General features: G+C 46.7%; 1 protein-coding gene across 7 annotated transcripts in view; it reads right to left on the bottom strand.

The window, feature by feature from the left end:
- SYNE3 (spectrin repeat containing nuclear envelope family member 3) overlaps positions 1 to 26,690 on the bottom strand; it is a 982,841-nt gene that overhangs the window by 411,509 nt on the left and 544,642 nt on the right. For all 7 annotated transcript variants that reach the window (XM_069637674.1, XM_069637672.1, XM_069637675.1 and 4 more), the window contains 2 exons: positions 26,290 to 26,448; positions 17,399 to 17,743 (listed from right to left, as the gene is read on the bottom strand). In XM_069637674.1, the coding sequence (XP_069493775.1) occupies positions 17,399 to 17,743; positions 26,290 to 26,448 (504 nt within the window). The remainder of the gene's footprint in view (positions 1 to 17,398; positions 17,744 to 26,289; positions 26,449 to 26,690) is intronic.

Raw genomic sequence — 26,690 nt, 5'->3', positions numbered from 1 at the left:
GAGTGCATCGAGAGTCAACTTCATCATCGCAGTGGCCCAGCCAAAACCACTGCTCCAGCAGAGGGTATCGGGAGTCATCTCCCTTGCCACAGTGGCTCAACCATTACCACTGCTCAAGTAGACTGGCAAAAGGCTTAAAAAGATACAAACTTTCTGTAAAAGGATTGCCAAGGAGAACTTTGATAAAAGAACCAGTGGAAGGGAGTCATTTGCCTGGACCTGTTTTAAAGGGACTCTGAAAGAATGATATCACAATAAAACTGAAGGAAGACACCAGGAAAAGGGGATCATTCTCCTGGTGAAAGAATTTTGTTTTGTGTTAGGGTTAGATTGCTAGGTTTCTGACAGAGGACGGAGAACATATTTTTGGATAGACATTCTAACAGGCCCCTAAAGTTTTCATAGGTTGAGGCAGGGCAAGCCCTTAGAAGTAGGCAAGTATAGGTTTTCCTTTTATAAATTAAAGTCTGTAGCCCTGAACATGACCCCTCCTTGTCAGTATGTCTACTTCTTCTACACCCTCATATATGGTGTCAGAATGGGATTTGACCCAATTTATAGCAATTGGGGGAGCCTTAAATATTCCACACTAAGCAATAAAGCTTTTAGCCCCATGATCACCACTAGTGAATCCATAGGGTTCGACTTACATAGTAGTAGTGATGTTACCATAGAGGTAGGAGAGTGCCAACTAGTCCGAACTGGTTTAATTTTCTATCCCCCAAAGGGCATATACATTCGCCTGGTATCCAAGTCAGGCCTAGCATGGAGATACAGCCTGGTTGTAATGGCAAAGGTGATAGACCCAGACTATCCGGATGATATAAAAATATGACTTCACAACCATGGGAAACAAACCTATCATGTGAAGACTGGTAAAAGAAATCACTCAGGGAATCCGAGAGTGTGTCCTCTTTTCGAACCCATTAGAGTTTCAGGAACGAGGCACTAGAGGTTTTGGTGAGGCTGATACAACTTTACCATAGGAGGCACGCCCAATGATGAATAAACCAACTGGGGAAGAGACAGAAGTCACCTCTGAGCTAGCTTTCGCCCAGTGAAATGATCCAATCCACTCAGAGGCATTTTAAAGGCGATCCCTGAAGACGAAGGAAGGTGCCAAGGGGGTCCTTTTTTCCTTAATAAATAAGGCCTCTTATCAGGGGTGTTGCTAGGTCTGGAAAAGATCTGGGGCTACACTAATGTTGGGATTGTCGGGAATCAGGACTAGCTAGCCTTTTGGTTGTAGACCCTGAGATTCTATCCGGGGCTAACACCAAAAGACCCGGGGCTAAAGCCCCATACGCCCCCCCCTAGCAACGCCTCTGCCTCTTATACTGAGAGGACACAACACCAGAAGGAGTATCTAGGACTCAGATTGTGGTTCCTCAGAGCCACAGATGAATCGTTCTAGAGATGACACAAGCACATTTAACATCTAGACATTTAGGAACGGCAAAGACACAAAGCCAGATTATACCATGGTTTTAGTGGCCAGGAGTACATGCCGACATCAAGAACTTTGTCACTACTTGTGCCCTGTGCTAAAAGACAGCTGCCTGCACAATACCACCAGCACCATTACTACCTCTCCCCATCATCGAGGTGCCCTTTTCGAGAATTGGGATAGGCATTGTGAGACCTCTAGAGCCTTAAAAACTAGTAAATAAATACATCTTGGTAATTATGCTACCAAGGTATCCGGAAGTGTTCCCTTTGGAGAACAACACATTCCAACATCCCAACAGCTCCTTAAACATTTGATCCCTTTTTTATGCAGGTGGGATTTCTGAAAGAAATTCCAACACATCAGAGCAGTATGTTTATGTCCAAGTTGATGACAGAGGTTACAAAAATCCTACAGATTCAGACCTTACACCCTTCGATATACCACCCACAGACAGATGGTTTGGTGGAACGTTTTAACCAAACATTGAAGAACATTCTCAAGATGTTGGTGGAAGAGGATGGACGTAACTTGGATACCATGATACCGTGGGGCACTTCTTACCATTAGGAAACCCCCACAGGCTTTGTTAGGGTTCTCCTCTTTTGAGCTCCTTTATGGACGTGATCCACAAGATGTCTTGGACATGTTCCAAGAGACGTGGAAGGAAAGGGAAGAGGATGTTCTCCCCATGTCACAAACAGTAGAACACCTAAAGGAACATATGGGTATTGTGCGAGATTTGGTACAGAAACATCTGGGACATGCACAGGAATACCAAAAAGCTCATTATGTTCAGAAGGCAGTACATCGATCATTCTCTGTCGGTCAAAATGTACTTATACTTTTACCTACCTCAGAGCACAAAATGCTCTCACTTTGGAAGGGCCATACGAAATATTAGAAAGAACTAGTTCATGCAATTATAAGGTGGCTCAACCTGACTGAAAGTCCAAAACCTAGGTGTATCATGTAAACCTTTTGAAGGGATGGAAAGAGGACCCAGTGAAAACCTCTTCTGTTCTAATCGCTGCATTATTATCAGAGGAAACATCTTAACACAACCTCGTGCCCTTGGACTTACCCCATTACCAACAACAAGATATCTAAAACGCATTAGATCAGTTCTGGGATGTCTTTAGCAGTGAGCCTGGAAGGGTAAATGGGTTTCTACATTATATTCGTACACCTCAAGGAAAGGTAATTAATCTAAAGATCTGTAGGATTCCAGAAGTGAGCAGAGAGCTAGTCCTCCAGGAGGTGGAAAAAATGCTGGAGGAGGACATAATAGAACCATCAGAAAGTTCATGGTGCTCGCCAATAATCCCTGTTTCCAAACCAGATCAGTCATGGAGATTTTGTATAGACTTCAAAAAACTGAAAGCTGTATCCCAGTTTGACAATTATCCGATGTCACAGATTGACGATCTAATTGACAGACTGGTATTGGCTGTCTTTATCGCCATGATTGATCTGGCTAATGGATAGTGACAGGTGACAAGGTATTGTGGCCCTTTTCCCACTTATGTGGTGCATACCTTAATGATATATTGATCCAAAGTCAAACCTGGGAGGAACATGTGTTCCATTTGTATGAAGTCACACAAGCCCTTAGACAAGACAGTTTGACTGCCAACCCAAGAAAATGCCATTTGGCACAGTCAGCTGTGGATTGCTTGAGGCTCTTTGTGGGGAATGGTTTGGTGCAACCCCAACTTGAAAAAGTCAAGGCTGTCCAGGAAAAACCTCCCCCAAAAACAAAGAGAGATCTTCTGCATTTTCAGGACTCATTTCAACAGCTTCAAGATGCTGAAGGTCAATAAGAGGGGTTGGCATGATGATTTATGGAAGGCACTCCTGGAAGCTATAGACTGCAGGGATTCCCAGGGTTTGTGGTCTAAGATGGCTTGATCCCTGAAGCAGTATGGGCAGAATACTACGGTAACCTCTACGGGTCGGATGGTGGGACATCAACAGAGCCTACATGCATCAGGGAATGTGTTGTATCAACGAGGGCACCACTTCCTACTCCACCGATACTCACCAATGTCCAGGTAGAGCTTGCCTTGGTGCGCCAAAAGATAGGTAAGGCACCGGGACCTGACAGAGTACTGATAGACATTTATAGAAATTAGTCTGTGGTCTGGATACCGTATTTGACAAAAATATTCAACGTAGTGCCGTCTAGCATGCAGTTCCCGGAGTCTTGGACCTCGGCAGAAATTGGCCCAATTCACGAAAAAGGCGTACATGATGACCCTAGTAATTTTAGACCTTTTTCCCTGTTAGATGCTAGGGGGAAGACACTTGCCCATGCACTGCTGTTCCATCTGGATGAATGGGTTCTGAGTAATGGGGTAATAGACCATTGCCAGGTGGGGTTTTGTGAGGGCTCGAGTACCATCGATCAAAGCCTCTGACTCCGACTGGTCTGTGAGAAGTACGCTGTACTCAGAAAGACAAACTACCTTTGACACTGTACCCCGAGCACGCCTCTGGGAGATGTTAGAGGAGCTTCGTATCCCAGCCGCATTTCTCTCTGCTATCCAGAGCCTTTACACAGGGAACTCTGCAGTGGTCCGCTGGGGTGTTGATGGAAGTACCTCCCACAGTATTGACATCCATAAGGGTGTTCATCAGGGTTGTGTGCTGGTACTTTAATTGTTTTGTATCTTTATTGACAAAGTCCTGAAGAGGCTCATGGCCACCCAAACTGACGCCCCTTCACTAGCGGGCGATAAACTGCCAGCACTGTTGTTTGCAGACGATGCAGTAATCCTGTCCCTAACACCAGACGGTGTCTGTAAGCAACTGGAGATCTTTGTAGCTTTTACTAAGAGGAACAGACTCTACCTGAATACTAGCAAAACCAAGGCCATGGTTTTTAATGCCAACGTCAGGAAGAAGCAGAAGGCACTAAGTTACTCTTTGCGGGATGGTGCGATTGAGCCAGTCCAGTCATCTGACTATCTAGGAGTGAGAGTTATGGCGTCATGTGGCTGAAAATTGCAGGTTGAGAAGGCCAAGTTAATACTGGCCAGGTACTTTGGGGCCCTTGTAAAGACTGGTAGGGGGTGTCTGTACCTCCGCTCTCTATATGGTAGAGGAGAGGCACAGAGGACCCCAGCCAAGATTCTCTATTGTGGTAGCAATGGACGAGCAACCAAGGCCTAGCTTCTCACGAGGTGATGTGGGCTGGTTCTTAAGTACAGTGTAGTCCCCGAATCCCCACAAAGGAATGTCCACACTGTCTTGGTTAAAACACAGTCTTTATATAATTAATATTAAAAGGTATGTACACAATCACAATAACGCACTTTGTACTTAGAAGTCAATAATGATAAATATATACACGTCTAGAGTGGTACCACTAATGTTATCAAATCTCATTAAAGTGCATCAACTGTACGGTTAAAATGTCACACAGATCAATAACGAGTAAACCAGCAATAGAGATAGGCAGGAACGTAAGATGGTTGAAACAATAGGCAGAATGCTGGTCCCGTTACCTAGACACAGTTCTGTGTGGAGATCCCCCCACCTGGGCAACCAGTAAATAAAGATATATAGCACAAGCCCAGTCCAAATGTTCAATAGTCTTACTTCTTCCTATTAAGGTTTTACCCCCCCAATGTACTTGGTGGAGTAGAGTTCTCCGACGATGCGCCGACCGATCCTTCTTGAGTGCCTCCCTTTCAGGCGGGAGCCACGGATCGTCGAGAGGTGTTGGGGAACTTGGCGTTCGGTGTCGGGGAATCAACGGCCCTTCTTGAGTGCCCTCCCTTTAAGGCGGGAGTCACGGGTCGGCGAACGTCTGACGGTGAACAGGGTGAACTATGGCAGGGAAGTGGCTGCTTCGTTCCTAGCGGTGCTCGTCGACGACAGAGCGTTGGCGTCCTGCAAGGAAGAGGCGTGCGGGGCACCTCGGTGACAATAGTTCTGGACCGCAAAGAGATGATGAAGAACTGTGGCCCAGCAAGGGCGTCGAGTCGTCCGCGTCTCTGCGGTCTGTAGGTGGCGGGAAACCCACCGGTGGAAGCTCCTCGGCGCGTCGATGGTCGGGCCTTCTCCAGCGGGAGACAAGCAGATGACGATGCAGACGAGAGCGTCCGATGATCAATGGAAGTTCTTAGGCAAACGGGAGCATGGCGGCTCCGGTCGGCGACGGCAGTCGTCGACAGTGGCGGACAACAGGTGGAGTGCTTCTCCTTGGAGTTCCGCAGCAGTCCCCGTATCGGGTCGGCAGCCTGTCATAGGTCTGTCTACCAGGGAGCGTTGGCAAAGATCAGCTGTGCACGATGGTCCCTCGTAGCTGGGGAAGAGGGCGCCTTACCAGGTCCGATCTGGGTCAGTCCTTGGAGGCACAGCAGCTTTCAGATTGTGAAGGAGAGCAACAGCAATTCTTCTCATCCAGCAGGGCTTCAAGGTCAAGCGTCAGTTAATCCAGTTACTCGTCGTAGTGGTCTTCAGCTTCTGAACACGATTCCTAGCAGTGAGAGGTCCCCAGATATACTGTTGATCTCCCATTCATTCCGCTGGGTCACACTCAAGCATCCAATCACGACTACGGGCATTCAGGCGGGCAGGCAGCCAATCAGGCACACGGGTTATTCAAGCCATTCACTTCTCTCCAGACACTCACACCAAGTTATGTGTATTGGGACAAGTACTGAGCCATTCAACACTCCAAGCTGCATTCATACCGGTTTCGGCAGGGTTGTCTCAGTCACTGTGTCAACCACCAGATACTAGACACCCACAACACAGAATGCATATTCGTCACACACTCTATTCACCCAGGTCCCACCCACAGGAGGTACCCACAACATACATCACCGGGAAGGCTCCAGCTAGTCTGACTGGGCCTTCACAACAACACCATATATGGCACTTCCACCCAACAGCCAGTCAGGGGGAAGGGACAGAGTCAGGGCTTCCCAGGACTTTGGGAAAACAAGGTAATGGGTAATAGAAAGCAAGAGGCCACCGGGGCCATCTTGTTTTCCATCAGGCATCAACTGATCCCAATGGCAGGGCCGGGGTATCCCAAAATGGAGGATACTCTGCGCACCTGTCAAATTCAGCATGGAGCTGCCACCAGCCCATACCCTGCTCTGTGGGCCACCCACAGGTGCCCAAAACATACACTAGGGGCACAGGGCTGTACCCCCACCCATGGGTGCCTTAAGGGTATCCCACGGTTCCGTTCACCAAACCAAAAGAAAGAGCTGCACCGCCAGGAGTCCCACATGAACTCCTGCGCGGAAAACACGACAGAACACACAATAAAAAGCAGTAAAGGACAAGGATACGGAGGCCCTGTCCCTCTGATGCATTTCCAGCATCACAGCCCTTGCTAGATTTACTAATGAGCATGGGAATGGGAATGGGGCGGTACGGGTCTCGCTGGAGGCTTATAAAGTTCAAGCACGCCAGGCAGCATTGTATGGGGCAGAACTTTGGGGACAAATGGAGATTCAGCCCCTTGCAGTGGCAGAGAACACATTTAAAAAAAACATACTTGGACTGCCTATTACTGCCCTAAATATTCCAGTTTTACTGGAAATTGACCTACACGGGTTTGAGATGATTTGCAAACTGCCTATGGTCCCTTATTGGGCCCATTTATGGTCAAATGACCATCTGTACAAATATAAAGAGGCAGTCTTGGATGGTCTGTCTCAGCAAGGGACCCGCTCTCTGAAGTGGGCTGCCCATGTGACAATTTATTTGGGACAGCTGGGCTAGAGCGCAGCGGTGGCTAAGGCACACCCTGGCGAAATCCCAGCTCCCAAAGCCACTGGCCCGATACCTTGCCATTAAGAAACGGGTCGGCTGCGAAGAGTACCTGGATTATGTCACCTCCAGGGGGAATGGGCTGTGTACCTAAAGCTCTGCATTGGCATTTTGCCAACAGCCACACTCTGGTACAAATGGAATGATGCTGTGTCCGCAACATGTATTCTTTGCGGTGAGGCGGCCAACACTTTGCAACATTGTTTACTCCTCTGCCCGGGGAGTGAGCCCTTGAGGGAGCGTTTTTTGAAGCCCTTATTCCTATATTGAGGCTGCAGGACATTAAGCGAAGCGATGGCCAAGTGTCTGGATTCTGCAGACACTTTGGCCGTCTTCGTTACCAGCAATTACCTGAGCTGGGCAGGGCGAATTCATATCCGAAAGGCTAAGGAATTAGCTCAGCCACTTTTAAACACCCTTTGATTAACTCAATGTTTTGCTGATGATGAATTTCATCTCCTTTTTAAACTGCTTCTACCATGTGACATGATGAATTTGTTCTTGATTGTAAGTTATTTGTGTGACAAGCGATGGTGATGATGATGCATTTATTTATTGTGTATCGCTTTTATGACTTTCTCATCGAAATAAAGCTGTTGAAATGAAATGATTTTTGGTCTCACAGGATATTACCGAAGATTTATCCCCAACTATTCGGAGAGAACACCCTGTTTAACCAATAAGTTGAAAAATACAGAGCCCCAAAAATTGCTTTGACAAAAGGAAGATCAGGTCAGCTTTGACACTTTACAACACATCCTCTGTAGTGAGCCAGTGTTGAAGGTCCCTACCTTCAACAAAGAATGTACACTACAGACTGATGCTAGATCTGCACACATCTCTGAAACTAGGAAGAACCTACACTGGCTTTCAGTCCCCCAAAGGATTTCACTTAAATCACTCGCCCCTACTTACAAGTGCATTCACAACCAGGCCCCTATCTACCTAGCCTCGCGGTTTACTCAATATAACCCACCTCGATCACTCAGGTCTGCACACAGCCAGAGCCTCTCGATCCCTAGATTCAAGCTCCAAACAGCCGGAGGGATTAGCTTCCCAGTCTTGGCAGCCAAACTTTGGAACACTGTGCCTCTCACTATTAGAAATCTATCATCTCTGAACCTATTTAAACTCAAAGCCAAACGGTGGTTAGCCACCTCAGATGACCAATTGTCCTCCTGAACAGCTGAATTTCTTGTCTGTTATTTATGCCTGACTAATTTGCACTGATCCTGTATTCCTATGCCTTGCACCATGCTACTGTAATGTTCGCCTTGTTGTAACTACTCTTTGAAGATATGCACCCGTTAGCCTCCGGGCCTGGTTGCGCTATACAAATAAAACAAATACAAATGCATCCAAGGTCAGTTTGGGGGCTGTGCATTCCCAGGAATATGATGGCGTAGAACATCTTGTTTTGTATATAAGTCGAAAGCTTTCCCCCCTGAGAGAAAAACTACACAACCATTGAACTGGAGGCCCCTGCAATCAAATGGGCCGTAAGATATTTACGATATTATGTAACTGGTCGTAAATTCAAGTTGGTGACGGATCATATATATATATATATATATATATATATATATATATATATATATATATATATATATATATATATATATATATATATATATATATATATATATATGATACATTACTCACCGTAATCGTATTTCTGATGCTTGTATCTGCTTAGATTCACATGCTGTGCATAGGCCGACATCTAGTGGAAGCTGCGGAGTATTACAGTTTGTTTTTCGAAAGTCGAAAATGGGCGTCGACACAGGCGTGCCAGTAATACTATCCCTAGTGTGACGTCCACTGTACCCAAGATCCCTCACGCGTGTAGGATCCTCAGATTGTATTTTTTCTGACATGAGGAAGCATGAGGAGTAGCGCGAGTACAGATAATCCAAGCAGATAGACAGAAAGGTAAGACTACAAGCAACCATGCGCCTTCTCTCGGAGGGGAGGAAGGGTGGGTCGCATGTGAATCTAAGCAGATACAAGCATCAGAAATACGATTACGGTGAGTAATGTATCTCTTCTGAGGCTTGTGGAATCTGCTTAGATCACATGCTGTGCATAGATTAGCGAGCAGTACCAGAAGAAGGAGGTGGGATGTGAGAAGGGTCATGAGCAAACAGGTGTCTTAGAACCGCTTGTCCCACTTGTGTATCTGTCTTGGAATGAGTGTCAATGCAGTAATGCTGAGTAAAAGTGTGAATAGAGCTCCAAGTAGCCGCTTTGCAAATGGTGTCGAGGGGGACATTTGCAATGAAAGCCAGAGTGGCACCAATGCCTCTAGTAGAGTGGGCCCTTGGCGTAAAAGGCAGAGTCTTTTCAGAAAGAGAGTAACACAGCTGTATACAGTTGATAATCCACTTCGAGATAGCGCCCTTAGAGACGCGATCCCCCTCTCTGCCTGTAGCTACGGAGACAAACAGTTGATCGGTTTTCCTTAGCGGTCTGGTTTTATTTACATAGTATAGGACCGCCCTACGCACATCTAGGGTGTGTAGTTTCACCTCAGCCGAGCTTTGCGGGTTCTGGAAGAAAGCCGGAAGCTCGATGGACTGGTTTACATGGAACTTGGATATGAATTTAGGTGAGAACCTAGGGTGTGTGCGTAAAACCAGTTTGTCCTTGTGGATAGTAAAGAAAGGATCCTGCACTGACAGAGCCTGAATTTCACTGACCCTTCTTATGGAGGTAATGGCTACTAAGAAGGCCGTTTTATAAGTCAGGTGTTTGAGACTACTTTTATGCATGGGTTCGAATGGGGGTCCCATGAGCTTAGCTAGCACCACGTTGAGGTCCCATCCTGGCGGTGGGTTCGAAATAGGAGGGTGAAGTCTCTTTACTCCTTCCATGAAGGCTTTAACCACTGGTACTTTCCACCACGAGACCTTGTTATGGGATGTGGTGTAAGCCGAGAGGGCTGCCAGGTGTACTTTCAGCGAGTTAAAAACCAACCCTGCATCCAGCAGGTGGAGCATGTATGTCACAACGTTGGAAGGAGTGCAATCAACCGGGTTGATTTGTTTATTCTGGCACCAGATAACGAATCTTTTCCACTTATCAAAGTAACAGTGCCTTGTATTTGGTTTCCTGGACTCCTTTAGAATGTCCATACACCTCTGTGGTAATTTGAGATGTCCAAACTCTATGACTTCAGGAGCCATGCTGCTAGGTTCATAGAGTTGGGTTCCTGATGCACTGTTTGACCCTGTTGCTGGGACAGTAGGTTGTACCAGGCTGGGAGTCTGATGGGTTCGCACACCGCCATCCTGCGTAGGTGTGGAAACCATGGTTGTCTCGCCCACATGGGAGCAACTAGGATGAGCGTCATCGATTCCTTGTTCATCTTGTACACCACCTTCCTGATGAGAGGAGTTGGTGGAAAAGCGTACGCAAACATCCCTGACCAGTTCATCCACAGGGCATTCCCTTGGGAGTCCGGCTGGGGGAACCTGGATGCAAATCCTGGGCATTGTTTGTTTTCGCTTGTGGCGAATAGGTCTATAGTGGGGAAACCCCACTGAGAGAAGAGATCTTCTACTACGTCTCTGTGAAGGACCCATTCGTGTTCTTCTGGGAGGGAGTCTCTGCTTAGAGCATCCGCTATGGAATTGAGCTCCCCTGGAACATGTTGCGATGACAGGAAGATGTTCCGTCTGAGTGCCCATATCCATATTTTCTGGGCAAGCTTGGACAGATTTGGCGAACGAGTCCCCCCTTGCTTGTTCAGATAGAACATGGCTGTCGTGCTGTCCGTCCTGATCTGCACCGACAAGTTCAGTAGATGGGGCTCGAACGCCCTTAGCGCTCGGAATACTGCCAGAAGCTCTAGCAGATTGATGTGGTTCTTGGCTACTGAGTGAGACCAGAGACCTTGAGCTGTGTGGTGGAGATGGTGAGCTCCCCACCCAGTCAGGCATGCATCTGTAGTCACCACGGCTTGTACTTCGGGATCGTAAAAGGGTTTCCCCTTTGCGAGATTCTCTCTTGTCCACCAGTGTAGGCTCTGTACGAGTGTTGGCGAAACGACCACTAGATCGTCCCAATGACCACTTGCCTGAGACCACTGTTTCGCCAACCATTCCTGCATGGGACGCATGCGCAGACGCGCGTGGGGGACCAGGTAAATGCATGACGCCATCATGCCCAGTAACCGCATAGCTTTGCGTACTGTTATCTGTTGACCTGACTGATAATGCGGAATTTGCAGAAGTATATTCCGAATTCTCTCTTCCGAAGGGAAGGTCAATCCTTTCTGAGTATCTAGGATAGCTCCTAGAAACTGTTTTGAGGTGCTTGGCACCAGACTTGACTTTTTCTCGTTGATGGAGAAGCCTAATTCGTGGAGGAGGTCGATAGTCCTCTGAATGTTTGACCTGCAAATTTCTGGGGTTTCCCCCGTTATGAGCCAGTCGTCCAGATAAGGGTACACCGGGATTGATTCCCTGCGTAGGTGTGCAGCCACCACCGCCAGTACCTTGGTGAATACCCTTGGTGCTGAAGCTATCCCAAAGGGCAGTACCTTGAATTGGTAGTGGCGACTGTCCACCTTGAAGCGCAAGTACTTTCTGTGCGCTGGGAGCATGGAAATATGAAAATAAGCATCTTTCATATCCAAGGTTGCCATGTAATCCCCCTTTTTTAGGAGGGGGATTACCTCTTGTAGCGTGGTCATACGGAATTTTTGGGGCTTGACATACTTGTTGGCAGGCCGTAAGTCCAATACTGGGCGCATTGTCAAATCTTTCTTTGGCACAAGGAAGTAAGTTGAATAGATACCCTTGTTTACCTGGTGTCCTGGGACGAGTTCTATCGCGTCCTTTTCTAGCAGAATGGCGATCTCCTCGAGAAGGATCTTTTGATGCTCTAGGGAGTGCACTCTTTGTCGTGGAGGATGATTCCGGGGACGCTGCAGTAGTTCTATACAATATCCTGCGGATACTGTTGACAGCACCCATCTGTCTGAGGTGATCCCTTCCCAAGCCTGGGTGAAGGTGGAAATGCGTCCCCCTACTGGGGTTGCGTGGCAAGGGACCCTGAACTGAGCGTCACTGTTTTGGTGGAGGCGTGCCACCTCCTTTGTTGGGGCTGCCTCTGCCTCTTCCACGACCTCTCTTGTTACCCCTGCCGTAACTCTGGGTAGACTGCTGGTTGTTATTCCATTGTGTACCTTGTCCCTGGGCATAGTTGCCTCTTTGTGAATTTTGGCCGCGTGGGCGACGAAAATTATTGTTCCCCCTCTGGTTAGGGGGTTTGTTGGTAAGCTGGCCAAGGGATTTGAGAGTCTCATATTCATCTTTGGCATTTTTAAGTGCGTCTTCGACCGCTTTCCCAAACAATAGGTCGGGTTCCACTGGCTTGTCTATTAAAGAAGCCTGGGTTTCTGTCTTGAATCCCGACTGCCGTAACCACGCATGTCTCTTGATAACAGTACCTTCTGCTATCAATCTCCCTGCGTTGTCAGCGGCGTCGAAAGTTGCTTTTAAAATGCAACCAGACACGGCTCTCCCCTCTGCCGAGATCCGAGCCAGCTGGCCCTTTAACGGTTCTGGAGCAGAGGCAATGAGCGCCGCGACTTCTTCCCATTGATGGCAATTGTAACTAGCCAACAGGGTAGTGGAATTCGCAATCCTTGCTTGGTAGGCGGACGTTGAGGCTACCTTTCTGCCAAACCCGTAAAGTTTTTTGCTCTCCTTGTCGGGAGGAGCTTCTGATGAAGATAAGGGCGTGCCAGCCCTTTTTCTAGTGTTGGTCACCACTAGGGAATCTGGTTTAAGATGTCCCCTTATATACAGAGGGTCAGACTGGGCTGCCCGGAAAATCTTTTCAATTCTGGGGTTGACAGCTCTGGTGAGATTAGGATTCACCAGGGAAGGATCTATTCTTCGTTGGATGGATTTGAGGATAGGGATGGTCTGAGCGACCGGTCTTCTCTCTCCTACAAACTCCTCCGCGAAGTCCCTTTCCTCCTGTACACCGTGGGTGTCGATGTGGAAGTGTTCCGCTGCTCGAGCGAGAACCTCGTTGAGGAGGGGCTGGTTATCAACTGGAGAGTCAGTAACTGGGGCTTCGCTTTGTACTGGGGAATCTACTCTGTAAATTTCCTGCTCATCTTCTCCCTCCTCCAGGTCCTCATCCTCTGCATAGTAATCTGTCCCGGTTTGTTCTTCCATAATTTCAAACTCCTGGTCCTCTTCAGGGAAACCTTGTCCCTGGTAACTGGGGAGTGGAGTAGAATATGGAGTGGAGTAAGGCTGAACCTCGAAGGGTTCAGGTCTTTCGACCCGGGGCTTTTTACTTAGCGGGATAGGATCGGAGGAGCCTGAGGGTGTGGCCCCTTGAGGGTTATATGAAAGAAAGTGTTCTGGGTTCTTATCATAAAAATCAGCTAAGGAAGACATCCTAGACATAACCCTGTCTATGTCTTCACTGGACCATTCCCTGGAACAGGGTATTACTTTAGCAGGTGATGATTTATGGGACTTTTCAAGGGTAGACTTGTGTTTACTTGTCTGCCTAGGGTGAGAGGATGGCTTTACAGGGGTGGAAGGCTGTGCTTTCCGCTGTTTCCCCCCCTCCCCGTGCGTGGAAAAATGTTTTCCCTGTCCCTTGGAGGCCCCCGAGACTTTCGACGCCTGGCGCCGAGGGTCTGGAGAGGTATCTGTGTGCTTCGGGCGTGGGGCCTCACTGGTGTTAACCGCGGTCTCGGTATCTTGTAGCGCGGCCTGGGGGTGGAAGTCGTCTTCGTCTCCCGACGATCGAACTTCCGTTAATGTGTGTAGCGAGGCACTCTTGGCAAGAGTGGATGATTGCCTTGCGTCGTGAGGTGATCTCGATCGAGAGCGCCCAGAGGACACCGAGTCGGACCGTTCTTTTTGTGCCTCTTTCCGGGAAGTCGACGTCGTCGAGGTCCGGTTGGTCTTAGTGTGTTTAGTGTGTGTTAGGTGTGTAGCGCTTGCGTCGCCGGGGGTCTTCCCCATAGCCGCCCTGCCGGATGACCTTCCGAGGTCGGGGACCTGCGCTCGCCGGCTGTCTTTCGACGCCATAATGCCCTCGCCGTCCGAAAGTACGGCGTCGCTGCCATCGCTGAAGGCGCCCTCCGCTGCCATGGCCTCCTGCCTGGCGTGGTGGGCCCAACGCTTTGTCGAACGGTCCTTAAGTGTCTTAGGTTTAAACCTACTACACGCTCTGCAGTTCGCTTCGGGGTGATCCCTCGGCAAGCAGAGATTGCACGTGGCGTGCCTGTCGACCCAAGGGTATTTGCGATTGCACTTGGGGCAGAATTGAAAAGGGGTACCCTCCATACGCACCTTAAGGCAGCGGGCTGCTAAGTGTAGGAATATATAAAATGTAACTATATATCAAGAGTGAAGAGTATGTACCACCCCCCACTCTCCCTACTTGTAAGGGCCGAGGCCAGCGGCCTACTAGGCCCGGGCCGAGGCCAGCGGCCTTCCGAGGCCCAGATCCGTCGTGCAGCAGTCGACGGTCGATGACTTCTCCAGCCGTCGTCGAGGTTGAGGGTCGACGTTGGGGTGGGGAAGGGAATGAATAAGAATTATAATTATAATAACAGCAAAAGTATGGCTAAGGCCAGGGAACTCCGCAAGATGCTTCCGACCAGTATGGCGGAAAAAAACAATCTGAGGATCCTACACGCGTGAGGGATCTTGGGTACAGTGGACGTCACACTAGGGATAGTATTACTGGCACGCCTGTGTCGACGCCCATTTTCGACTTTCGAAAAACAAACTGTAATACTCCGCAGCTTCCACTAGATGTCGGCCTATGCACAGCATGTGATCTAAGCAGATTCCACAAGCCTCAGAAATATATATATATATCTTTTTTTATGGTTGTTTGTTTACGCGCCTAATACCGCACCTAAATTCGGTTTCCAAGCGCGGATCGGGGATTCAAACTTCTGTTGCTCTGCTTGGTCTTGCTTCCAAGACCAGCGCGTTGCCCCTGTGCTGTGCTCCGTTCAAATTATCCTCTAACATGTCTTAACTTAAGAAAGGATACAAACCCCCCCACCACCTCCGGCCCACCCGGATAATGCACTGGTTCCTACACCTTCAGCCTGTTTGTTTCAGTGTTGAGCATAGGCAAGTCAAGGAACAGGTGAATGTTGACTTTCTATCTCAATTTCCCTTATAGGTAGATGGGGAAGCCGAATAAATTAGGGGAAGGGTATGTGACGATTCACCAGGTCTCGTTATGTCTCCCCAGGGGGCAGCCTTTTCTTATAAAGGCAAGGGAGGTGAGGCTGCTAACCTTAGCGCCACTAGGGGTGTTAATATGTGTGAGGACCTCATAGGGAGGGACTCCCCTCCTGGGGATAAGAACGTCGACCTGGGGAAAAGACTCCATACCACCACCACAGCACATAAACCCCTATCCTCATTGCCAACCTTTTCATCTGCTATTGACAGTGAGACCATGCACTATAGTTAGACACTGACTGTTCCAAATGTGAAGTATACTGGAACAAGCACCTGGAATGGATATGTGGAAGAGCAACCAGCTACTGTGACGAGGTGGCCGTCACGAGGGATAAGGAATGGACAAGGAATTCTTAAAGATGGTGTTACCTCCCTCATTGCAGTAGACTAGTCAATACCACTGCTAATGAAAAATGCATCGGGAGTCATCTCCCTCGTCGCAGTGCCCAAGCCAATACCACTGCTACAGCAGAGGGAATCAGGAGTCATCTCCCTTGTTGCAGTGGCTCCACCACTACCACTGCTCAAGTAGACTGGCGAAAGGTTTATAAAGATACAGAGGAGCCCAGAAAGTATATTTATCATCCAGATGTTAAAGGGAAGCCAAATAAGGCTATAAGCTTTTCTACTTCCTGGAAAGAGTTGAAGGGACTGCTACAAGCTTTCTGTAAAAGTGCTGAAAGATTGCTGTGGAGGAGAAATTTGATAAAAGAACCAGGGCAAGGGAGTAATTCCCCTGACCCTCTTTGGAAGGGACTCTGAAAGAATTATTATCACAATAAAACTGAAGCAAGACACCAGGAAAAGGGAGACATTCTCCTGGGGAAGGAACTTTACATTTGTTATGGACTTCTGTTTTAAGTGTTAGTGTTAGATTGCTAGGTTTCTGAAAAAGGACGGAGAACATATTATTTTTGAACAGACATTCTGACAGTCCCCTTAAATTTTCCTAGGTTGAGGCAGGGCAAGGCCTTAGAAGTAGGGATAAATATGTTTTTCTTTTGTAAATTAAAGTCTGCAGCCCCAAACATGACCTCTCCGTCAGTTTCCTTCTTCTACAATAGTTACTTAAATACAAGCAAAACATTTTTTTCAATTTATAATTTAATGTTTAACAGATGTTTTATGAAATTCACGTCCAGTGGAAAACATTGAATGTGACTAAAATTACTTTTACTGATGAAGGTCAGTTTTGATCTATGAAGCACTGTGTTGTCAAGATCTGTTTGTCAAAGAAATGCAGGGATTACTTTTATGTTTTTTATTGGTGTGTTTTACTAGTCAACACTCGTTTGATGTACTATGGGTCTGCATTCTCTGACTGACCACATATAAGACTGTTAGGAGTGTTGAACAAGTGCTTGAGCCTATAAGTTTGTCGCCTAAAATATATATAGCATTATTGTATGGATAACCATACTTTATTATTGCAAGAACATAAACTTGTGTGTTGTATGTACATGGTTCCATGTTTTTGAATACTGCAATATTAATTACAGACATTGATTGTTTAAAGAATACAGAGAGAATGATGACTTACATGTTAACCTGCTTAAGTCTGATGAGCACTATTTATTCCTTTTTAATGAGAGGTATGATCTTCAAACTAAGAAATGTCATCTCATTTTCAATAAGAAAATTTAAATGAAACACAATGAACAAGATAAATTAACTGAAATACATTGAGATATGGTCCATTAAGTTATGGAAGTGTTGCCAAAATTATAATTATTCTGGTTCCCGAGGTTTGTTTTATACACACTGTAATCTGTTCTAAGGTTACTGGAACTGAGTACTGGGCATCTCAATGTTTATATGTTTTTCTTAACTCAGCCACTATTCTGTCATTTAGTATTTACTTTGTATTAGTTTATTTTTATTATTAACTAGTTAACATGCTGAAACATACCATGTATTTCCGCCATAGTGCTATTAACTCTTCTTCAGTCTTCACTCTTTCCTCCGTCTCCAGACTGCTTTCCAGGCTCCGGATCAGTTTTCGGAAGTCACGGATATCAGCCTCAAGCTGCTTGGCCAGGACCAGATAGGCACTCTCAGACTGGTGAATCTTCATTAGAGCTTCCATTTCCTCATCATTCATTACTTTTAGCTCCCCCAGTGCTTTTCTGAGTTCTTCTAACTCTGTTTTGATGTTTTCGGCTCCTAGGGGTGAAGTGTGGCTTATCACAAGAGCGGATTGGAGGTCCAGCTGTTCCAGTTTCTGATCACCACTTTTCACATCATTAGCAATATCCTAAAAGTCAAACAGAAGACGTGTTACATTTATACATGGAAAGGTTCATCAGTCTACTTGCTACTCACTGTCATCCTATTCCTCATGTCATTCTAGTGACAGGCTTATTTCTCATTCTCAATGAAGGGCAAGGTCAATAAGTTTTTGACCACCGAAAGGCCTCCAAAGCAATTCTATGCCAATAAGAGTATAAACACAAAGTGGATACAAAATGTGTATCTACCTCAATGTACAGAGTAATTTTATCAGAACCAGGTTACTACAATGATGCAAACTGAGCATGCTAAAAACAGTTTGTCAAATTCAGCGAAAGCATAATGAAGGGATGGGGTGGATTATCCCCACTCTGCTGCGATTACTCCCCCTGTCGGTTGCCCAGTGACTAGGAAATAACTCTTTGAAACAGCAATGATGGAAGTACAAAGAACTAAAATGAAATGGAATACACATGGGAGATGCAGCTTTATGTGAGGTAATGTAAACTGGTGTTATGTAGTGCCCTATTGCCATTTTTGTTGACGTTGCTAGTGGGAGAGGCAGATGCAAAACCTGTGTGCTGTTGATGGGTGCAGGCGGCCAGAGGTAACCAGCTCTTGAGTGCAGATCTCCTTCTCTAGGTTGGGCAAGATGCAGGGGAGTTGCTAGTTCTGGAAAAGATCTGGGGCTAAGCTGATGTCGGAACTGTTGGGACTGGGGGCTAGCTAGTCTTTTGGCTGTAGCTCCTGAGATTCTTTCCGGGGCTACAACCAAATGATCAGGGGCTATAGCCCCCTTAGCCCCCCCCTAGCAACGCCCCTGGCAAGACGCGTGGGGAGGTTTTATCTGAAGCTGAGAATGCAAGGTCTGGTAGGTTAAGATGCTTTGGGAGTTGTTACCCGTTGAAGTGAAGGACTAAAGAAGATAGCTTGGTCATAGTCATAGCTTGATTGGTGATGATTTTCTAACTGTTGCGGATTGCTGTGTCTAGTGTAAGGTGAAAGGAACTGTTAAAGGGGAGTCAGTCAGGGGAAGAGGGTCGTGGGTCTTACAGGGCAAGATAACGTGTCCCCCAATGCAGTCCTAGCAGTTGCCTCTTGCAGAAAGGGTCCACATTCCAATTCACAATCTCACATTACCACTGTGTGCGTTTCTCTCTCTCTCTCTCCCTCTCTCTCTCTTTCTCTCTATCTCTCTCTCTATCTCTATCTCTCTCGCTCTCTCTCTCTCTCTCCCTCTCTCTCTCCCCCTCTCTCTGTCATACATTGTCCCCTTGTGCAACAGGGATCTGGGATATGTCAGATGAGGGAAGGGGACAGTCTGAACACTCCACTCATTACTTACGTTTTTTGGAAAAATGTTGTTCCCCATACCATCTTCTAAAATAGATATTTTTCAGGCTGTTTTCCCCCCATTGGATATTAGGGGTCGTGGGTAACCCTCGTGCCACCTACTACCTTGCCTTCTCCCTCTTATCTGTTGCCATTCATCAATGCTTTTTTTGTGTCGTCCTATAGATTGTAGTTATTGAGAAGGATGTTTTTGCTTCAAGCTAAAAAAAACAAGAGTGGTGTAACGGAACAATGGGGTGGAGATGCGGAAGGGTTGGGTTAATGAAGAAGCATGGGGAAGAGAATATGCATATTTAGAGAAGAGCACATTGAAGGCACTGGAAGCATGCTGTACAAGTCTCCGGGGAAGCAAAGCAGACTTTGATCATCTGTCCTGCTATGTTCTCGCCTCAGAGGACGAGTTTCACTCTCACAAACATGTTGCATTGCAAATGTTAAAGGGAAATACAGTAACACCCGACATTGCTTAAATTACTGCTCAGACTAAACACAGTTAATGGCATGAGAAATTCTCCATAAGAGTGTTTTTACTTTCAAAGTAGCATGCCTACAGAAAGTTGTGTTTACATTGCATTTCACTGCAATTGAAACCCACTCATTCAAATGTACACAAAATACCACTGAGCATATCTAATCGGCCACAGACATGCTGAGACTGGCCTATAGGTCATGAAGTCAGCACCCGAAGGTCTAGACCGACATGCTAGTGTAGGCCAGTTTCTTTGGTCAAAGTGGGACTGTTTGAGTTACTGCACTGCTAGTTTGGCCAGTGATAGTTTTGACCAATGTTACTTTTCAAATATCCTTTAAATGGCACTATTTGTAACACATTTGACCACAAGCTTCCCCTGGCATGGTATTCAAATAGTCTGTTAGGAAAAGTAATTAACTACTTTCTGTGACTGTGGATCCCTTGTTCATTGGTGCCCAACTGATTTAGTCCCAGTTTCACATCCACCACTGAATTTACACAGCGTACTCCTGACCACACTTCTTCTTATGCATTAAGGTCCGATGCAGTAAATAATCTGATGAGTGCAAATACTTATCCCGATATTGTAGTCTGTTGAATAAGGGCCTGGTACTAAGTGCATTAATGTTAAGAGAATGAACCAACCCTGCTAGGTTTCATGCCTGTGACTTTCTTACAGATCAAGAGATAAAGTTGCCTCTGAGAACCTCCCAAGCCCCTAATACATGCACTACTCAAAACTTCATATATGATTATATTTCAATTAACAAAATCTATATAATATATCATCATATTCTTTAAGATTTGTCATGATTTAAAAAAAGAAATAAACACTAAAACAAATACCAATTACTTGACAGTAATAATGGTCCACATATGTAAAGCTAGGAGTCCATCTTCCGATGTCAACTTCAACTTTAGATACATGCTTCATTTAGATGGTAAGAATGGCTCCTTTTCGTTTCTTCATATTAACTTGCCATTTGGCTCAAACATTATCAAGCATGCAAGGTCTTCTGTTTGGAACAATATTTCATAAGACGATATGGCGTGGTTACATATTTTGGAAAGTGCTAATGTCATTTGCAGTTGCAGTCCATATAATGAATGCTAGGCAACCAAACACAAACAAACCAAATCAGCAGTGTGGGACAGTTTGGCTGGTGATCTAGAGGAAACGTGTTGTCCGTTTGGCCTCGTGTATACATGAGCTCTGGGTCATGAAGAGAATCTACATGACTCACAGGTGACGTGGGAACAAAACCCATTATTTCAGAACAAAGAATCGGCTATAAACTGTCCCAATTGGGGCGAGTAAAGACACCATTGACATCCTATAATGGATAGCACGAGGACCTTAACTATCAGCACTATAACACATGAGGAGAGAGCACGACATATCACTTCACTTTTGAACCAACCAGACTGCATGCCTATCAGGTATGGGGATTTATCACATGTGTGCATTTGATTAATGTTGCAATGCATTATAAGCAGCTACTGAAGTGCGTTTTCTGTTTTTTTTCCCAACCCCGCCCCTCTCTTTTTACTTTGTCCTTTGTGTGTCCTTACCTATCTCATTCCATTTCCTCCCTTTGTATTCATTGGTCTCTTTTTGACAATTTCACTGCATATTATTAATGGTATATTCACTATGCTTTTCCCTGGTTACTTTTGTATGGACATATGCCGACTGATTTCGTTTTTTTGTTCCACGGCTTTATGTGGATTTCTCATATTTACTGTATACAATCAGTGTGCAATTGATTCTTTTTGAATGCCCAGGTATGAAAAAGACCCGGCGAAGGGTCCAAACACGTGTCACAAAGGGGCACATCTGCAATAAAGAATATTAAAAAATCTTTTTTGGGCATACAATTAGTCTTAATCACTTTTTTGACAAGGCGCTATACCCAGGTCAAACCACTTTTCTCTTGAATTACTTTAATGGCAGGGTAAACCATTAATTTATCTGGACGAGCGACGGTCCGTTTCAACGGTTTGATAACCTCCTTAAGATTAGTAACAGTGGGCGCAGAGGGGCACGGAATGATTCCACCCCACGATTCAGCTTTTGCACTGGCCTACATTGGGGCCCTGAGGGTCAGCGAATGGATAGCCTCAAGCACAAAGGCAGCGGATGGTCTAGCCATGATAGATGTACGCATGGGTAAGGATAGCACGACAATCATGATAACTCACTCCAAGACAGACCAAGATGGAAAAGGTAGAATGATCAGCCTTTATTGCATAGACGATAAGAACAGCAAATTCCTTGCCTCACGCCCCTATCTGTGGGACAGTTTTTGATTCACAGGGATGGCAAGGCTCTCAGCCATTTCTACTTCCAGGCAGTCTTAAAGAGAGATCGCCAAAGCAGGGTGGCACCCCACGGAATTTGACACCCATTTATTCAGCATAGGGCCTGCAACCTCAGCTTGGAAAGGAGGCCTGGGTACACAAGGAGTGAAAAAAATGAGGGGCTGGACATCGGGATGCTACAAAAGATATTTTAGGCCCAAGTTAATTTAACCTGCATTCTCTTAGCAGATGACAGCGCCCCCCCTACTGGTCAGTCTGGATGGCAGGGCACTCTTTTGTGGCCAAAACAGGAAGATGGACTGAGGACACAAGGGGTGAGCTACCGTCAGAAACACTATTACAGACTGCTGGGGCACACTCAGAATGAGATGGGATGAAATACGTGACAGGCTAGCAGATCTAGTGGGCTTCAGAGATCCCCCCAGAGTACTTAGTAATACACTTAGGGGGCAACAATTAAGTAGATTTAGAGAGGAAACAATTAGATCATGACATGTGGTCATCATTGATGGGCATACTGCACTATTGGAAGAACTGAGATTTTCATGAATGAAATTCTACCCAGGAAAATATAGAGAGGTGCTCTGACGCTATTCCGGTAGTTATTATGAAAACTATCTCTCCTGCTCTTTTAGGGGAAATCACTACTTCCATTAACAACTCCTGTCAGTCAGGGATTATTTCCCCAGAATTGAAGGCGGCCAGAGTGATCCCTCTGCTAAAGAAGCCCACCCTGGACCCTACATTCCTTGCCAATTTCCGCCTTATTTCACTCCTTCCTTTTCTTGCTAAACTATTGGAATCTTTGGTCTCTACCTTACTCTCTTCCTATCTTTAATCTTTTTCACTTCTTAGTCCTGCTCAAGCTGGCTTTAGACCTAGTAGAGGCACAGAGAGTGTTCTGGTCTCCGTCCAGGACGATATGGCCAGGATGGTGGACTCAGGTGGGGTGGGCGCCCTGATTTTACTCGATCTATCAGCGGCCTTCGACGCGCTCGATCACCCCATCCTGTTGTCCCGCCTTGCCCAGTATATCTGGTCAAGTACTAGCCTGGTTCACCTCGTTCCTGGCGGATCGCACCCAGACTCTCTCTATGCCACCTTTTCTATCTTCTCCCAGTCTTTTTAATTGTGGTGTGCCACAGGTATCCTCCTTGTCGCCGATTCTCTTTAACATCTACATCTGGGCTTCAGTTGGTCTCATCCTGTCCTTCGGCGTCAGGTGCTACTCGTATGCTGACGACACTCAGATCTTGATCCGTTTAGACCTAGATCAGGCTGAGATGCTGACATGTCTGCATGTGTGCCTAACTGCCGTGGGGAACTGGATGAACCAAAACTGGCTCAAACTGAATGGCGATAAGACAGAGGTTCTGGTGGTAGGGTACCCCCCAATCAATCACTTTGGGTGCCCTCTTTCTGGCCTACATCTTTAGGCAACTTTCCCATCCCCATCGGGAAGGTTAAGAATTTAGGAGTCACACTGACTGCCTCTCTTTCTATGGAGAGTCAGGTCGCCATGGTATGCAAAACTGGCCACCTTCAGTTGAATGTTCTAAAAAAAGTACTGCCACTCATCCCAGAACATCTTCGTCCCCCGGCCGTAGTTGCCCTTATAATTTCTCGGCTGGATTATTGTAATTCTTTATATCTTGCCCAACCGAGAGGTCTTATTCAGAGATTACAGCGCCTTCAAAATCTGGCGGCTAGGACAGCCACCGGCTCCCCTTATGGGGCACAGATCTCCCCTGTCCTGCACTCTCTACACTGGCTTCCAGTATGTCAGCGCATCCAATTTAAGGCTCTGTGTATTTTTCATCATTCCATTCACATTGTTGGTCCAGAGTTTCTGATCCTAAGTTTGTGAGTTATCTTCCTAGTCGCCAGCTTTGATCGGCGTCGGCAGATCTGCTTGTTGTGCCAACCTTTAATCGTGCCAGGATAGGTGGCAGTTGCTTCTCTGTAGCTGCGGCCACTTCTTGGAATGAGCTACCGTCTTCTATAAAGAAGTTGGCAAGCCATCTGGCTTTTAAGAAAGCTGTGAAAACCTTGTTTTTTTTAGATCGGTTCCCCTTCTGCTGGCTTCTCTTTATCCTTGGACATCTGTCTCTCCTCTAGCGCCAATATGCCTTTGGGCGACCGTTGCACTTAATAAATTCCAAATAATAATAATAAAGGTGCCTTACCTAACAAAGCGATTGACATAGGGAGGAGGAAGCTCAACCAAGGTGTAGAAAGTTTTTGCATAAGCATGGGCCCGAACGTTATCAGGCACGGAATCATGTTTTTGGCAGACCCAGACTTGTTTCACAATGCAGGATCCACTTAATGAGTGAAGCGGATGGAGATATTTCACACAGGGGTCCTAAGTGCCCTAACAGAAAAGGAATGTAAATAGAATAGGGGAGTTCTTTTGGGGGAACCTGAGTGGCCGGGGGCCCACTCAGGTGTGGCGGCATGGGCCTGGGAGCTAACGGACATCATGCACAGGAGTGCAGCACCAGACAAATTACACAACAGGTCCCAATGACACAGACCTAGAGAAGGTCATGCTGGGGGCCCACTGTTGACAAATGAGATTTTCCCTTTCCGGCCCAAGTTCCCAAAAGTAAAGAACAGATCAACACAGCCCACCTGCTGGTGGGATTTTGCATAATACACAGATTGTTTATTGGTATTATGTGTAAATGAAGTCTACGGCCTGTTTATTGCCACTACAATCACGCTCTGGGCAATGATTATTGGATAACATAACTCTTAGGGGTGTACAGTTGCTGTTATTTCTCCGCCGCTTATTTGCCCGAGCACATGGGCCGGAGGAGGGTGTTGGAGCTTAGCGTTTGTCTCACACGGGAGGCTTTACGCCAAGCGACACCTCCTGTGACGGGACACGAATTCTGGGCCGGTTTTATAGTGCGCTAACATGCCCATAGCGACTGGTTAATGTCATGCTTGCCGAATAGGTTTTTTTAAATGCTGTGGCGTGTGGCAGTGTATCCGTTCTGCCCTTGCCCCAGTAGCGAAGGTACTATTGCAGCTGGTGTTGTGTGGCCACCCAGTAATGTAAAGTCCATGATGTTGTGCGTTTATAAATGTTGTGTGCATGGCTTTAATGTCATGGTGTGTGATATGGGCTTCCCTACTGACCTTTGCGATGTATGTTCCCCACACTGGTGGTGGCACGGAAGTTCTGCAAGTTATGGGACTCGAGTAAAGGAATTAGTATGGGGACATTTAACTACATTCGGGCGGTGAGGGGAAGGGCCCCAAATGTTGTGCAAATAGACACCATTATGGGAAGATTGGACGAACGTCCCCCTGGGCCAGCTGTGATGCACTAGGGTCCGATATAGGCACGATCCCAATAATGAGTGTGGGATCAGCTAGAATAGTGCGCTGTGGAGAAGTATTAGGAGCTGACTAGGAACACATGGCTACCTGGCATCTGTATCATGCTGGCACAGTATTCTGTGATTGCAGGATTCCTTTAACATCACGGTTCTGCACCCCGAATCCCCTGCCAACTATCCACGAACCTGCCTGTGTCACCCGCGCCTTCCGTATCCATTGCCCTCCCCATGCCCAGGCTCGGACTGGCCAATGGGGGAAATGGGCACTGCCCAACGTGCAGCCACAAAATGAAAGCGCGGGACAGCTTTCTGGCCAAATTGGATCTGTTTTATTACTTCATTGTGTTGTTGCTAGTTTTGACCCACATGACTGAATAAACATTATTTAAAATGCACTATTTGCAACCCATTTTACCAAAAACTCGCCAAGGGCGGTATTCAGTCTGTCATGAAAAGAACGAATTGCTGTTTGCAACTTTGGGCTACTTTTTCATTCGTGGCCGAACACATTTTAGGCCCAGTCCGACCATGCCCGTATTGTCACCCACCCTCCTACTGTGCACCCAGAGTACCCAGAGAAGCGCAATGTGTCACTGATGTTAAACATTTGCTTGGAATGGGGGACAACTACAGTACCCCAGTGACAGTAGTACGGATTCACAGGCACCACAGCCCGATGGGTGCACACTCGGTTGCTCTTCGGGCACTGAACTCATTAAAGGGATTTACGGCATTAAATACATTGTTGAGGGGCTGCAATGCCCCCAAATGACAGTTAAGCACGGTTACATGGCAACTGATCACATCTAATAAGAGTTTTAAGCAAACATCTGATTTTAAAGTGACTTATGTATATTCCGGCAACAGATGCCAAAAGTAAAACACGCATATATGGTTTTATGATGCAACAAAGAAAAAGACATGAAATGTAGAGGGACGCCGCTCAGTTCCTGAATCTCAATTTGACACACACCTTACAAAGGGTATGCACTTAATTGCGCGATACACTCATGGCGCTGGCAACGTGCAGCACACACCCTTTTAGCCACGGTAATAACAAATAAATGAAGGCACCTGAAATATGTTGAGCCTGGACTCTGTGGGCTCGGTAGTGCGCCCAACGCAGTGCTTCAACTTCTCGATGACGTCGTTGAGCCAGCGTCTGAATTGGTCGACGTGCTCCTGGTACTGCGTGTGCTCCGCCATGATCTTCGCCAGCAGCCGCACTCTTTCCTGTGAACGCAGGACATGTGTGTTAGTGTCGCGCCGTGGTCATGCTCTGCAAACGGCTCATCCGAGGTAGAATGAATGGAAGGGCCCTGTGCTGCTGCGCCTTGCTTGCAGGGGCCTGCCTTATCACAGGCAGCCAGCTGATGACCGAGCAAAACGAAGCACGTGCAGCCCAGCCCCCCATAAACAGCAACCAATGATGCATCTTCTACAATCGCTCCTCTGCACTCAACAACATATGACAA

The sequence above is a fragment of the Ambystoma mexicanum genome, chromosome 14 (assembly GCF_040938575.1).
Source record: "Ambystoma mexicanum isolate Mex_15411 chromosome 14, UKY_AmexF1_1, whole genome shotgun sequence".
Taxonomy (NCBI): Eukaryota; Metazoa; Chordata; class Amphibia; order Caudata; family Ambystomatidae; genus Ambystoma; species Ambystoma mexicanum.
Note: the sequence above shows the minus strand (reverse complement) of the source record. Positions and strands in the feature narration are given on the sequence as shown.